The sequence below is a fragment of the Ixodes scapularis genome, unplaced genomic scaffold (genome assembly GCF_016920785.2).
Source record: "Ixodes scapularis isolate PalLabHiFi unplaced genomic scaffold, ASM1692078v2 PGA_scaffold0__279_contigs__length_252992795, whole genome shotgun sequence".
In the NCBI taxonomy this organism is placed as follows: domain Eukaryota; kingdom Metazoa; phylum Arthropoda; class Arachnida; order Ixodida; family Ixodidae; genus Ixodes; species Ixodes scapularis.
Genome location: NW_024609835.1, coordinates 65,840,828 through 65,857,321, shown reverse-complemented (window position 1 = coordinate 65,857,321; position 16,494 = coordinate 65,840,828). Strand labels below are relative to the sequence as shown.

Below are 16,494 nucleotides of genomic sequence, written 5' to 3'. Positions count from 1 at the left end.
CGCTGGCGATCAGACCCGGGTGGTGACAGCTTCCGAATCAGCCCCCAGCGTCTGATGGCGTAAAATCGCACTGAAAGAGCGCGCACATTCTTTAGCGTGTACGGCCCCGAAGGTTTACGTAGTTGCCCCATTTATGGGGCTGTAGCAGAGAGGTTACTTAGCTTTGTTTCGGTTAAAATATCCAGGAATGTCGCATATCGAAATGCAGATGCCACTTCGTCTCATCTGGTGTTTTGCGTCATAAATCGTGCGGGCAGGCACTTCGTTGTAAACGAGGGCCGCTTCCTAACAAGCTTGTTAATCTTTCCCGATGGCACAGTGCCAACCACAGGGCACTGAGGAAAAGTGGATGCTCACGCTTTACGAAGTTACAAGGGCTGGTCGGTGTCCATTCCTCTCAGACACACAAAGCATATGCAACAGCTATGGTTCAGTGTTTGCGCTCGTCGATGGAGAATTAAACAAGCCATGTCAGCATGGATAGATCTACAGGGAGCGTAGATTATCCTGGCTCCTCGTAATACCTGGTTAACATGCAATATGCAGCTGTGGGAGTGTACTTACCCAAACATATTCAGTGGCATCGGAACAGGGAGGGAAGTTTCTTAGACATTTAAAAAATTTTCTAGTAAACAATATGGGGGCGGAGCAGGAAAATCTCCACCGCCCCACTTCATTACCATTGTCACCCGCCTATCTCTTAAACATTTCCGACGCATCTGGATATCATTGTAGGCTTCATACGATTACCATATCACACAACATGGATAGGCCGGGTTCTCACAGTGGCCACATGCAGCCTCAGGTGGCAGATAGCTCACATTTTCTCCAGACATTTCAGGGAAGAAATTTAGTTTTTGAAGCCCAATGTGTATAGTTTTGTGGCGATAGAAAATAATATATCTTGGGGCAGAACTTGTGAAACGTCAAAGCATGCAAACTGGGAAAGTGTGAAATGGTTCGTCCCTTCTTATTCCGTTCATTTGTAGTATTGCAGTTTTGGCAAAAAACTAGCATATAGTAACGAAGAGGGAAACCGCGCCAAAAGTATGGGGGATAAAGAACGAGGAACACACAGACCGAGTGCTGCTCCTCGTTCTTTGTCCCCCGTGCTTTTGGCACTGTTTCCCTCTTCGTACCTATGCATAATCAACTCGCCCAATTTTCAACGGTAGCATTAAGGACATAGAGATTTCTAATACGTTACTCCTGTCCTAAATCGAGAATCGTTCTACAATAGCGTCACAATATTTCGGCAGGCAAGCCTGTGAATTTGACCTACTGATGATGGGTCGTACTACCCGCCATCTTACGCATGCTGAAGTGACGACGTGACACAGAATGTGATCCGTATGGCCTTCGCAGGCATCTGTGTGCCCTTTATAAGCATCTGCCGTGCTGACTTTCTATTGCTCGCCTGTTTTCTGGCCCCCTATTTTTACTTAAACAAACTTTTTCTTTTTTTTTGTAATCTTAAGATTTGATTATTTTTTTTTATTTTTTACTATAGTTTGTCTATTACATTGTTTTGAAAAGTAGAAAGGTTCACTTTTGGTACAAAGTAGAGCTCGGAAAGTTTGTTGTGCTTGTTTGTTTCTTTTTGCATATAATTATCATAAAATATATATATGTACTATCAGGTTCGAATGAAATGCAAACAGTGATGGAACTTACAGTGCACCACCGGTGCAGCGTCAAAGCTTGGGTTGTGCTGGGCAAGGGTCAAGTGCACCGAGGTAGGACGCACACCCTCGCAGTGCCCTACTCCCTACCGCGCAGCTTTGTCAGTTTCCATAGGCCTCCAGGGGGCACAGCATGTGTTGACGGCCACACGCTCCAGTGTTTGCATTTCATTCCAACCCAATGGTACCTTTGTTTTGCACATCAATTTTCTGTGTCTTAATGCTGACTTCAGTCCTCATTACCATAATTTGCATCATTATCGTCATACTCTCTCATTGCTGTCTTTCCTTCACTCCCTTGTACAATCTAGCTGGCAGGGACAAGCATTCAGGCTAACCTCTGTCTTTTGTTCACCATCCTCCAGTCAGCCGGTCATGTTTTCTGTCTACTTGATTTAGTTGGTGTCTGTTGAAATTGAAGCACTGTATTGTTAGTAGCTTCACTTCCTTGTGCAGACAGCACGTCACATGCACTCCTTGCTTTGTACCGTATCTCGTGAAATTTGTTGCATGCATCATGTCAGAATTGCAAAGAAGGGGTGAGGCGGCAGGGGAAAAGCATGCGCTTATCTTGGCGTAGGATATACTTGTAGAGGACAAAATATTTTTACTTACGTGGTTATCGCATCAGGGTTATCAAGCTCACACAGAGAGATTGTATGTGACATCCGCTATGGGATCATACTTGCCAACTGGAGTTGTGTGTCAACTCTTGGTGCCTTCTGTTCTAAAAACAAAAAGATATACATATACAACTGTTTTAAGAAAAACTTTGTAGCTTAACATCATGTCATTACACCCAGCTTATGCCCCGATAACTTACTTCACATGTGGCACTGTATGGTTTTTGATTGTGCAAATTCCAATTACCCTTGCAATTTTCAGCATGAGCTTCTTTTTCTTCCTGGTTTTGGTTCACAAAGTTCCACATATCCTGCTTATGGAAGTTTCAGTTGCTGTTTATATGTATAAACCAGACATTTTATACTATCTTCTGATCTGTTTCGCTTTACCCTCAGAGAGACACATTTCTGAGAAATGTTGATGATGCCCGATTCGTAATCTATAACTAGGACTCCGTGTTTTCTAAGTTCATTTTTCGTCGAATTCGGAAGGCGTTTTTCCGCATTTATTTTTTGCTGAAAATTTGGAGTTTATCAGAGTTTATTTTTGTTTGATTCCCAATTCTTCGAAATTCAGAGTTTAATTGAACAGTGTTTCCTATTAAAAATAAATAAATGAATAAACATCTGGGTGTAGATGTATGCAAGATAAAAAAAGCAAAATGTGCTTCTATCAATTAATATTCATCTGGATTTGGCATTGGTGCCATTGCCATTGGCAATACTAATTTGTCCCGCGACAAAAGTTGCACTCAAGTTGCTTCGATGAGCGTCAATACTTAAAAATCAATAACCTCTTGGAGATAGTCACTGTGACGCTTGTATTCATCCCACCCTATTCCATCAACCTACCCCTGGCTGCCCAAGGTGGAGTGATAAAGGATGTAATAGACAAGCTTCAACTGCCCCTCTTCCCCATTTTATGCAATCTCTATGGTCCATAGCTTCCGCTGTTAAAAAAACACAACCTCTCTTTCCTCTAAAGCACAAATAGTATGTCCCAAATTGGAAACCAAAACAGCGGCTTTTGTCGTGACCTGTTGCCCTGAATAACCCTTGATAAGATATTTGAAATATAACTGGTGGAATTTTTCCAGGACCATTCACCCTGTGCAGTGATCAAACTTAGTTAAAAAATACTGTCCCTTTTTTTTCTCTCTTTCTTTTTTTTTTTTTTGGGGGGGGGGGGGGGGGGGGGGGGGGGAGTGGGGGAGGGGGCAATTGGCACATCAAAATTCTGAGTTTATCATATAATTTCAAATTGACCAAAATTTTACCGGCGGCTGTTTTTGTGAGTTTTTCGGATTTATCCGAAAACATGGAACTCTATCTATAAGACACTGGTATCGCCACTCTGCAAAAAATCTTGAGCCAACATTCTTTTTTAATTTGTTTTAGACAAGAGATAACCCTGTCATTGTTTCTCTGTCTAAAACTGGTGTTCGTTTTGATAACGGTCTTACTGACCCATGTCTAGTTGTATTGAGCACATAGCTTAGAGAGTTTTCAAAATCTTTTATTTTAATTCATATTATCCAGGTCCTATGACTGGAATATTTTTATTGCATATCGCAGCAAACATGGTGAGAAGTTCTGTTCATGATTAATTGAAGTAAATACCTAGGGAACGTTACAATGAGCACCTCAACTCTATAGGTGCCGCTATCAATGCGAGCCAATTCTGTATGCATTGTTTGAGAGCTTTATCTTTGAAGAGAACTATGGCTGGCTCACTTTATTGCGGTAATAGAGACAGATTAGTTGTGCTGGTTCCCACGTATTTGACCGCTTGCCATATTTTATCGGTGCAAGGTGCAGTTTGCAGCTTCTGCAGTGCACATGTTTTTTTTTGTCAACTTTCGGTCTTCTGCATTTACAAAATACCAAGATCAAGAGCTGAGGAGGATTGGATGTGATTTTGCAGGGAAGTAATCTTATGTGGTCCAACAGAGGTCAGAGAGAAGGTGGTACTGGCTGTGAGTAACCAGTGTTAAGATCGCTTTAAACATTGTTTACATCTTTGGCAGTGATGAGGGTATGACAATGCTGATCATTGGTGTTAGTTTTTTCTTGCAGGTCCTGTTCCATCAAAAAACTCTGTGCCGAAGTTGTTTTAATAAGTTTTGGTCACATACCTAATCACAAAGCATTCTTTCAATGAAAAGTCCCAGTTGGTTTTCACCATCTTTTGTTCTCATCACAAAGCTCATGAATGAGCAATTTGATTTCTCTGAAATCTTATTTCATTGCACCTTACCATGAAAAACAAGTTCATTTCTTGCATATTTTCCAATATTAACTTTTTACTACAACAAAAGTTTACAATTTGATTAAACAAAAAAGAAGTAAAGGAGTGAAGAAGTAAAGAAAATTGGTTCACGTGTTGTCAAGCCATGTTGCATGAAAATTACCCCCAGCAAGTGCATCCCATTTTCGGCGCCAGGGGCGGATGCAGGTATTTTCAAAAGGGGAGGGGTCAGTGTATCATATGTTTAAGACACCCCCCCCCCCCCACTCCCCCCTCCCCTCGTTTCCTGGCCCTAAGTTTTTGCACATGCAGAATTCAAGAGGGGGCGTCAGGACAACCGGACCCCCTCTCTGAATCTGTCACTGCTCGGAGCTGATATGTCCACTTTAATACTTTGTCACATAGATGGAGGAAATCAAGCGCGAGAACCGGCTGTGGACAAGCGACAGTCTGTTTCTGCGTCCATGGCTAGCCATTCCCGTGGAAGGCTGGGGATCGACCAACTGCAAGGGAGCGTCGGGTGGAACGCCGGACACTTCTCTGGAAGATTCTGAAGAGCAGATGGCGGAAGAAAGCATGTCAGATTTCCTGTGCCGCATCGATGACTCCATCGCCCGCTCCAAGGACCAGGTCCGTGTCCTGGAGAGAAACTGCAGGTGCGTGCATGAAATATATTGTTTTTAGGGGATTAGAGGTTTTCTTTTTTACCTCTTGTTTCTTCATTGATAATGGTAGGCTAAGCTTGGTGCTACAAAATGGTCCTGTACAACACCTGGCCACTAGACCAGCTTGGCATCCAAGTGTCCAGGTCGGCCTGTTATTTGGCTGGCTGCCTGTTCCATAAGCGTATTTAATGATGTGACTTGAATGGCCTAGTCATGTCAGTGCTATAAAATTTCGAGCAAGTGCCCACACAAAAAGTTATGCCGAATTCCACTGGTCGTTTTGGAGCATGCCGGGATTAGTAGACCAGATCGGAGATGGAGCACACAGTCTGAACAGAGTTGCTCCACCTCCGGATTCCCAGTGGACTCGTCGTGTCTGACTGGTCAAGCGAAGTGTCAGAACGACGGCCGCATCCGATCAGACACTGGCCAGTCATGGCCTCGCTTTAATGCACGCGATGCAGTGGTTGACCAGCGTCTGATCGGGTTCTGCGGTTTTTCTGACACATCTTACGATTAGTCAGACGTTTGGTCGTGCTTGGGTATGGCCTGGCTTGGTCCCCAGCTGTCATCGCTTGTTGGGTGGCCTGAAAAAAGGCTCAAGGTACACCTAAGCACTTCTTATGAGTTGTGAATGCAAAAGCATGCGCGCCATTCTTCCGCTCCCTTATTTCGTCTGCAGCATATTTGCGTTAAAGGCAGAGTACGCCCTCAGCTGCTCTGACCTTGGACGCTCCATGTTAACAGCGCGCTGATGGACACGCAGTGCCATGGGGCAAGCGGTCGTTGAAACCGACGTGCAGCGGCCAATGGGAGCTTCATTGACGCTTGCCAGCCAATGGGATTGAAGTCAAAATCCATCAGCTTTACTCTGCTCCTTCGGGATCGGGGATACTAAGTGCCGTTGTCTATGCTTTCGCGCGGTTTCATAGCTGGGAGCTGGCTTCACTTGGAGAAAGGATTTAAGGGGCCATTTGGCACGGCTTCAAACTGACGACGTTGGCTCGCTCCACGGGACAGTTAATGCTTTCGCATTAAAAACCCCGTGAGGACGCCAATTCGCGGTCACCGATAAGCTGGAAGCAGCTGTCCAGTCGTGGGAGGGAGGCACTGCCAAAAAGTGGTTCCAGCAGGTCATGCAAAAACTGCCATACAGGTGGTCCAAAAACATTCAGCTGCAAGGGAGGAGGCTGAAGAGAGTGAACATATGCACAGACCTAGGTAACCGGTATCTGCAAAACAGGAACTAAAATTTCAGGTGCCATTCAACTGGTTGCCTGATTTTTCCAACTTGGGGTACCACCACTCATCCACAAGACAGCCGCTGTGAATCGAGTCTCTGCCACTTTCCCTTTGTCTTGTAGCCTCAATAGCACGTCCCACATCCTGCGCAATAGAGAGCTGAATATAGACGATAATCCCATGTTGCGGTTTCGTTATAGCTGCCATAGCCGCCGTTCGTCCCGACAACCATCGCATGGCTGCTCTTTTGCTCTTTTTCTCACATTCTTTGGATGTGAGTGCTTTCTGCTTGCAGGCCTAGAACTAAAGCGACCTTGGTCAGACAAATGTTTTCTTCAGGCAGTTACGACTGGGTGCCAGTGAAGACCCAAACAAACACAACAAAGCTGCCCATTACTGTCTAAGTCACCTGGGTGGTGCAATTTCTAGGAGTGGGCTAGCTATTGGTGTTTTGCAAGAACCGAAAGTCATACCTAAATTTGGAGTGGGGTTATCTTTCATGAGTGGGGCATCTCTGGGAATGTTACCTTTACACAAGCACAGTCCATGACACAGAAACTGTGAAAAGTAGATCCAACGTACCAGAAGCTTTACATTGTCGGTGGCGGCAGCCATCAACCCCTCAACACTGTCAACTCTTCACTGGGTGAAGAGCTGAGTATGATGGGCCTTCTTCACTCAGCTGGATTGAGGGATTGATGGTTTGTGTGTAAACAAGACTGTGGAAGTAGGTTTTGCAATCCTGCTTGAGAGAGTGTTACAGTTGTTCCCCATTTTGTTCCTTTGTCTCTGTGGTTTTTCGGAGGGACATTTTTCTGGTTGTTTCTGCCAACAATGGAACAAATTCGCTCCTTGAAAAAAAATTTTCTTAGCATAGAGATATTTTTTTTTGGTGAGGTTTCCGTCTATGTGGAAAAACTTAGAGAAGTGTTTGTGGCACTGTGATTACTCTGGACATTGGTACTGTTCAACTACATATTAAACATATATTAGCTTTTTCTTCAGCATTCTAAAGAAACTGACATTTCCATCACCCTCCCCCAGATGAGAATACACAAAAACTTCTAATGACAACATAATTTGGAGAACAGCATCACTGGACGTATCAGCATTACCTACCTCTCGCCTGCCATACTCATGAACGAATGTGAGTGACTTCAAGTTACGATGGAGAAAAAGTATCACAGTAGTAAGAGCAGTGTGTAGCAGAATGCATTTGGTGCAGGCATTTCTTGTTAGGAGATAAGATTGTAGAAAAAGGATGCCGATCGGGAGCACTCTAGATTGGAAAAATTATGGAGGCGATTGCCGTTATGAACCTATGGGGATAAGAAAAACTCTGACATAAAAAATGTCCCTGTATATGGTATTCTTGACATCAGAAGGCTCGGAAGGAGTCCCGAGAGCAAATGCAGCATTTGGGCAACACAGTTCAGACCTCTGGCATAGACAGATCAGCAGGAACACAATAGAAGTAACCCCATCATAATCACTTCTTTGTATGATTGTCATGAGCTGCAGGAAAACCTTCCAACAGCTGTCAACTCGCTGAGCCTTTGTTTGGGGCTTAAGGCAACTGCTCTAGCCTAGAAGTGAAAGCTGTTTTTTTAGAAGCATGGAGCGCTTTATATAATGTATTAGCACAGAGGACCATCCAGGGAACATGGTGACATGCAAGTGTGCATTTGCCACACATGTAAAGTGTGATTCACACACTTGCGTTGAGTTTGACAGAGTGTGTGAGTTGCTATGGCAGCGGCTGCGTCGGCTCCAACAATAGCGGTTTTTACCCTGTTTTGTTGGAGCTGACGTAGCTGTTGCCATAGGAACCCTCGCACTTGGTCGGTCTCCACGTAAGTGAGTGAATCGCCCTTAACCCGTAATTTTACTTTACTGTATTAAAGTCTTTTTAGTTTCCCTAATTGTTTCGTGAATTGGAGGAGAACCCAGCATCTCAGAAGTGGGATTCACCGAAACCTTCATGGCGAAGCGATCGTGAAAGCCGATGTCGTTGAATTTTGCCAGTGGCGTAAATCACAGGGGGGTTAGGGGTCCCGACCCCTCCCTGTGTTTAGACTGGGGGGACACCCTCGCCCCTTGAGAGTTTGCATTGGAACAGCTTTTATTTTGACCTACCTCAAATTTAATGTCAACAGGTGCCATTCTGAAATCAACTTGAAGTTCCAACTCCTCACAGATACAACGAAGAAAATAGCATCCATTTGATCGGTTCGAAGAGATCAGTACAGCCGCAAGGTTATGAAGAATAAGCGATAATGCACGCAACTCAAAATGCCTCGTCGCCTTTACTGTGTCTTTCAAAAAGGAAGAAGACGTATCTAGGACCAATTTCTGTCCTTGACGAGAGCCCTGTGAGCATAAAGTGCCACTTAAGTTCTTACCGGGCGGCCTCACTTTTTTGTCGGCTTTTGTCCCGAACTTCCTGTCCTCATCACCTTTTCACTCTCTCGTATGCCGTACACCACATTTCTTGTTCCTACCTTCTCACTCCTCCACTTTCCTTTTCTGAATCTTCTTAGCTACTCTTTCAGAGCTGCCATTCTTCTGGAGACTAAGAGGAGTTGTGAAAGGCTACGGTTCACAGTGGAACCCTAGCCTTTGCAGCTACGGTTTCATAGTGAGGTCCAGACAGGCGGCAACCGAGGAGGGCATAATCCCTATCTTCCTCAAATCGGCACTTGAACTGAGCGCAGCGTGTATAGATTATGGAATGAATGAACAAGGCCACATGAGGCAGTAAAATTGTTATTCCTCGTTTGCCGAGCCTTTCTGGCTCTGGGGACACCAATGGAATTGAGCATGGTACGCGGCACGGGAAAAAACGAAGGCACCCCAGGGTCTGTCGGGTTTCGACTTAAAGGAGCATTGCAACAATTTTTGTATTTTGCGCAAATACCGCTTAAAACGGATCCCTAACGTTAATGACCTATGAAACACGTCTTTGTTTTTCACCCCACGCAACAGCAGTCCCAGAAAAAAATTAAAGAAAAACGAGCAGTGTTCGCCCCCTCAACTCGCAGCCAGAACAAGCGGCCACGTGATCTGGAGCCGATTATATGTAGGGTGTGTACTTTCCGGTGTTTATTTGTGAGAAAAATCGGCGGATGTTTTTCTGTGTTTATTTAGTTTCAAAACACTGGTGTATTTCGGTGGAACGTCTCACGACGAGGCTAAAATCGGTGATTATCGGTGAAAAAAAGCGATTGATCACAGACAGAGAGTTCCAATTTTTTTCACATAGTTCTTACACTTCTTCTCTAAGAAGCAACTATTTCTCACACTTGGTTATTATAGTAGATGCAAGCATACTTTCTTGCTTGCATCTGCACGCAAGGAACGTGCTGCCGTCATGGCAGCATGTTCCTTGCGGTTCGCAACCCGCAATTATGAAAACGCACGCTCTTGTACGACACGGACGTTGGCATTCTCTTCCAGGAACCACAGCAACCTCTGAATACATGGCTTGCACCGACATCACTTGGCCAGACACAATGAGGAAAAGACACGTGAGAGCCTACCCTCCACTGCGTTAATTTTTCCCCAAAAGGGGGCCATGGGAGACACAATGGGGGAAAGGCGTATGAGAGCTTAGCTTCCACTGCGTTCACTAGACGCTTTTGACCCCCAGAAAGGAGGGCGGACTGACGCCACCTGCAAGCCATGTATAGACCATTCCATTTAGCGCTCTCTGGGCGGCACCATTTTGTTAGACCGCAGCACCCTCTCCACACATCCGGGAAGTTCAGCGGGTACGGCGGGGTAAAACGAGAGAGAGGGCACGCGCCCGACTCCGCTAGCAGACGACAAACCGGGAGGTTGCCGTTCTCCATCTTTGGGCTGTATCGGCGGGCTGTACGGAACATGGAACTCTCGCTCGTGGCTGCCGTTGTGAAGTGCTTCGTGTTCTTAAAATAGTTGTTGCTACTCCAAAATCAGCCTATAGCTCTCTGTTGTTCTATTTTGCTAAATGGTCAACTAGCATATATTTTTTCCGTTACTTAAATAGCAGTTGAGTCAGCCGGCAGTACTACCCTCAACTACTGCTTGTATTGCGGCAGGAGAGCACGTTTTATTTATTATTTCAGACTTCCACTCATGGTCGCTAAAGGCCTACACCAGTACGAACTTTTGTATAGTAAAAAAGGTACAGCAACCGGATTTACTTTTCGCCAAAGAGACCGGCCAATCTGGCGCAGTTTTCCCTCTTTTTTTTTTTATTTGCACGCAGGTAACGGCACAATTGGACCCTGTGAGTCTTTTTATCTAGCATAGTATTACACGACAACTGGCATACCAAAATCTGCGCATCTGCGCTTGAAAGTTCCAAAATGACGCGATTTTAAACAGAGTTTGCACGCCAGCCGGACGTTATACTTCGTTTCAGCTTCGGTCCGAGCGTGGCCGATGTTATGAGCCGAAGGGCCAATCAAAAAGCGGGAAAAGCGCAGCGTCATGGCGTGCCCTCTGCGCTTGATAGGTCTAGCCGGCGGAGGAGCGCGCACAGAGAGACGGCGAATACCGGCTAGTCCTATCAACTGCAGAGAGCACGCCATGACGTTGTGCCTCTTTCGCTGTTTGATTGGCCCCTCGGCTCACAACTTCGACCGCGCTCGGACCGAAGCTGAAACGAAGCATAGCTACAGCCCACTCGGCAGAGCGGACGAGATGCGGGGTGAGAGGGGGAGTGCATTTTTTTCTCTTTTACCCTCTCTGCTATGACCCTAATGGAACGGTCACTGCAAGAAAGCAGGATCCACGAGATAACACGTTTGACGAACCTCTACGGGGAAAGGGTTTCGCTAGGTCGAAAACTAGCAACGACCGGTGTTTTTCGGTTTTAACCAGGGCGAAAATATCCAACCACCGGTGTTTTTCGGTTTTAACCAATTTTATATTTTCGTCACCGACGGATGTTTATCGGTGTTTTTCGGTTAAAACCGGAAAATGCACACCCTAATTATATGCCGCCAGTGTTGATCATAGCCACGCGCTGAGGTTGGTAAAGCGCAGGACACGCGCTGAGTTCCAGACATTGGTATGGCTCGGCTGTTGTCGTCGTTGCAGCGATTGGCTACGGGTCACTACCTGAATGCTTCTCGAGCTAGCAATTATCAGGAGCCCAAGTTGAGTGCCCACGCAATGCTCGGGTCCAATCTAGGAACCACATTCAAATATCGTCATTTGGGTGTGCTGCGATCCCCACGTTACGTCATCAAATTTCGCAAAGGAGAGATTGAATGAAAATGATCGCTTTTGTCCTTGAAATTACACCGCAACAAAGGAGTTTCTTGGCCAGTGGTGTTGCGTGTGAGTATCCTTGAGTCCCAGGTGTGCCAGTAGGCTCGCGTCAAGTGAAAAACATTCCAATTGAATATCATTGCACCGCTCCTTTAAAGGAGCTGTGCAACGATTTTAATGTTGAAAGAATTGGCATCTTCTACTTTTGACATTGTTCACCTCGTCACAAAGGACGGAAAACACACCTCCTTCCTTCGAAATGTTTCGATTCCGCCGCATAATCACGAGGCAAAAATCAGAATATTCCCTGACCTGCAGTCGCGAGTGGCGGCCATGAGAACCACGCGGCGTGACGTCAATGGAGGGTCTTGTAGAAAGATAGCAAGTTGTGCGAATACCTGCTCGATAAAAAGGAACTTTTCCACAAATCTTGTCGTTTCAACATAAATATAAATGCGTCAAAAACCTCGTATCATCGACAAAACTTTTATTATACGGAGTTTTAATGGCGCCATCTATCCTAGGTCCACGAAACCGTCGGATGCAAATTTTCACGCGTTTTCATCACCGGAGAAAAGTGATTAGGGTTAGCAATCCTGAACGCTTGCAACGTCCGTCCGCAACCCGCGACGCCGTTAGAAGGCTGTGCCAGGCAAAAGCCGCTCATTTCTTTTAAAATGTGTGACACACTTGAGACAGGACTGTACTAGTCTGGTGAAATAAAGACTTTCCTCAAACTAAGCTTTATTTTTCATCTAATGTAAAATAAATTGTTTTACAAAGGTAAGTTGTCTCATGGCATGTATTTTGGCCTGAAAAATTGATGTTTTGGTTATAGCGCAGTACCGCTTATAGTGCGGATTTTCGCGACTCCCGCGACATACGTTATATGCGGTCTACACTGTAATGAAGATGGCTGCCATGGTAAAGTTTGTGACCCCCCCCCCCCCCTGCTGGATTGCGCCAAGTTGCTCGCTGAGTTTTCAACTGATGCTACGGGTAGTGCCGTTCACGTGCCTTCTTCATGGGGTACCGGCCATGGAAAGGGGGCTCTGTGTTGCCTCAAGACTGCATGCATGTGGACGCTGTGTCCAATGTCTGCGAGACTCAATGGGTACCGTCTCTGTAAGGTACCAACAGCGAAAACGTGAGATTTCGTGCTGCCTCGTAGGGGGAACCATGCATCCGGATGCTCTGTGTGACGTCTGCAGGCCTAAACGCTTAGCCGAAGGGGTAAAAAACCTGTGTGTATGCCTAGGAAACGTCTAGACAACCCCCGAAGATGGCAGGCAGTGACGGAAACCATGAGATAATGAAAGTGTTACTGGAATAAGACCGAAGGTTACTCGACCTTGTCGAGAGCAAACCAAAAATCGGACCTCAATAAGGCTGTTAATCGGACCTCAATAAGGCTGTTCACAACTTTGAAGGCGAAAGCTCGTCCCACGAGGCCGGGACGTGGCTGAAGAGTATCGGCTCCATGGCAGTTCTCCACGGCTGGCCGGACAGCTTCAGCCTGGAGAATGCCTGGCTCCATATGAAGGGACCTGCTTGATTTTAGTTTCAGGCCCATGTTGAAGATCTTACTATTTGGGAGGACTTCAAAGTCGCCTTTAGAAAAACCTTTGTGGGCCAAACAAGCCCAGCTGGAAAATGGAAGCGGATGCAGGAGAGAATCCAGATGAGGGGAGAATCCACAATGGTATATTTCCTTAAAAAGACCTTGTTGTGTAAGGAATCGGACCTGAGTATGCAAGATACCAAGTGGCAAGTTTTGGTGTAAGGCTCAAAAGCAACGGACACAAGGTAAAAGACACACACACAGGTGCTACTCACATGCCTGTGTGTGTGTCTTCTTCCTTGTGTCCATTGTTTTTTTGCACTTACACTATGCTTTAAAACATTCACCAACTAGCCCAGCTACAAGTCCTTCTACAGAGAGTTTTGCTTAGGCTGCAGTCTAGAGACACGTGCATCTCCATGACGGAAAATGAGCATAGGAATGAGGATGAATTGTTGGCAGACTTGCGAAGACTAAGAGAATAAGTGAATCAAGGATCCAGAAGTCGCCAAAGGACAAGCCACACAGCGGTGATTCAGGTGCCACGACACCTTGCGTCTGGCCATTGACCTCAAGATCGTGGGCTACTGTGCGTCCAACCGAGCAAACAACCACTGATGCTCGCCTTGTAGATCAAAAGAGCGTAGTGAGGGGCTTATTGAATCAAGGAAGCAACATGGTCCAACCGACGGATCAGGCAAGCACTGGGGGACCACCCAAGAAAACACCAAAACCCTCCAAGCGAGATCAAGCTGAGCAAAACTGCTACTACGGTTGTGGAAAGTATGGACACGTGGTGAGAAACTGCCCAGCAACAAACCCTGTTGGCAACTTTGTGATAACTCAGGGTCCAACAAGTGACAGTGGTCCAGCAAAATTTCTGAAGGCTGCTATTCAGCTCCCGGTGATGATTGACCCTAGAAGTTCAGACTGCATATCGCGCTGTTGAGCGGCTGAAAAGTGCAACTTACAAGTTGTGCGCAAGTGCCAAGACTTTTATGGATTTGGGAACGCAGACAGATCAACAGTGTGGCCAATCGGAACCTCGGAAGTTGACATAGAAATCGACGACGTGGTATGCCACAAGGTCGAGGTGATTGTCGTCAACGACAGTGCCTTGCCTGTGGACATGCTGATTAGTAGGACCTGGATGGAACAAGACCACATTGCATACTTGCGCATGGGAAATGAACTCAGTATTGGCTACCGAGATGATCAACAGTTTTGTAACATCGACCTTGCCAAGATGAAGTCTTCCAAGGAACCACTGCGTGTCAAGGAAACCATGGTATGCCCAAAAGTACTGTGTGTTGGGTGATGGTAAAACCGGTAAGAGGGGTAAAGGAAGTCTCATCATACTTAGTGGAACCGACAAGGGAATGCTACTTCACATTGAACATGGAAGGGTTGAGATACCTGTGTTAAATGACAAGGACGAAGACCAACAGCTGCTCAAGGGGAGTCTGTCTGCTTACGCTGAGCTGCTCTCAATTAACGGAGAGTTAACTCCAGTGAGGACTGTGCCTCGGCTAAAGCCCATTGATTGTAACATGCTGAATGTTAATTCCAGCCAAGGACTTGGAGGACTTGCTGGTTCAGCTCAAACAAGTCCTGGATGCTCTGCGACCTGCTGGACTAACCGTGAAACTATCCAAGTGTGCATTTGTAAGTGACAAACTTGATTATTTAGGCTTTAAGATTGCGAAGGGCTACCTGCAGCCTGGTGAAGTGAAGCAACAAGCCATTCTGGGAGATAGCCCTCCAGCTTATGTTCACAGCGTAAGGAGATTTCTGGGCCTGACAGGATTTTTTATATGTTTTATTCCCCACTATGCCCTGAAAGCAGACCTTTTTCTCGTGTGACCAAGAAGGACACAAAGTTCATATGGGGAGTTGAGCAACAGGAGGCGACTAGATCTGAAATGAGCTAACAGAGCCCCCGACATTGTTGTAGTACGACCCTTCGGCCCCAACTGAACACACAGACACAAGTAAGCATGGACTTGTGGGAATGATTCTTCAGCAAAACAAGTCGGGACGCTGGCGCGTGGTGTTTTGTGTTAGTAAGCGCTCCGCTGATGCCGAGAAGAACTACCGCGCAGGAAAACGGGAGCTGATGGCAATAGTCTGGAGCATGGAAAGACTTTTTCCGTTCCTCCTAGGCATTCCATTCACGCTGGTAACAGATTGTCAAGCGATCATTTACCTAAACGCACACAAGGCTCTTAAACCACAGATAGCAACATGGTTCGACTTACTACTGAAGTATGACTTCAAGGTGAAGCACCGAGCAGGTGAGAAAATGGTACATGTGAACTACCTGTGTCGTGAACCCATAGGATCATCGGGATACACCTTAATGAGATTGTCGAAACCAGGGTTGATGTCTGCCTCATCTTAGGTTTAGAAGACCAAGTTGTGATCATCCAGCGATCTAACGCGGACATGGCTAACCTCGCACAAATCCTCGAGAGGCCAATCAAGGAAAGGACCAAAGAGGAAGGTGTCAAGGTCAAGAACCTACGACTCAAAGATTGAAAGCTGTTTTTTGTGGAAGAGGACCGGTCCTTTTCGTGATGCCTAATTGCATGTATAAAACACTGTGTGTCAAGTTTCATGACTTACGGGGACATTTTATCAAGATCGAACTGTGACGAAAATCAAAACCATATTGGTTTCCTCGGATGAAGCGCTATGTGCACCAGTACATTTGTAGGTGTTTCAAGTGTCTTGATCACGAAGGTACCACGAGGGAAGGAGCCTGGACTTCTGCACTCAATACCGCCTGGGAAGAGACCGTTTCAAGTTGTACATGTGGACCATGTTGGGCCGCTTGTCAGAAGTTCCAAGAAAAGCCAGTGGATCTTCGTGCTGGTGGACAATCTGACCAAGTTCGTACGCCTCTACACTGTGAGAGACACTTCGGCGAGAAATGTACTGCGGTGCATGTAGAGTTTTATAGCTGAGTTTGGGGTCTACAGGAACGCGTAATTTTGGATCGTGGTTCCTGTTTCACATCCCATGGCTTCGAGGCCTTCTGCCAGGAAAATGGTGTGGCTTACACACTGAACTCTGCATATCATCCAAGGGCTAATGGCCAAGTAGAGCGAGTGAACCGAACTCTGGTACCGTGCATTATGGCTGCAATCAAGGAACCGGCTCACAAAGACTGGGATCAGAACATCCAGGAGGTAGAGAGCTACCTGAACAGAGC

General features: G+C 46.0%; 1 protein-coding gene and 1 long non-coding RNA gene across 2 annotated transcripts in view; one reads left to right on the top strand and one right to left on the bottom strand.

Moving 5' to 3' along the window:
- LOC8033993 (lysM and putative peptidoglycan-binding domain-containing protein 1) overlaps positions 1-16,494 on the top strand; it is a 32,484-nt gene that overhangs the window by 581 nt on the left and 15,409 nt on the right. Inside the window, exon 2 of the mRNA XM_029980735.4 lies at positions 4,959-5,209. Within this exon, the coding sequence (XP_029836595.2) occupies positions 4,959-5,209 (251 nt within the window). The remainder of the gene's footprint in view (positions 1-4,958; positions 5,210-16,494) is intronic.
- The window catches only part of LOC120840080, a 30,499-nt gene continuing 19,115 nt past the window's right edge, over positions 5,111-16,494 (bottom strand). Inside the window, exon 3 of the long non-coding RNA XR_005715469.1 lies at positions 5,111-5,192. This is a non-coding gene — a long non-coding RNA (uncharacterized LOC120840080). The remainder of the gene's footprint in view (positions 5,193-16,494) is intronic.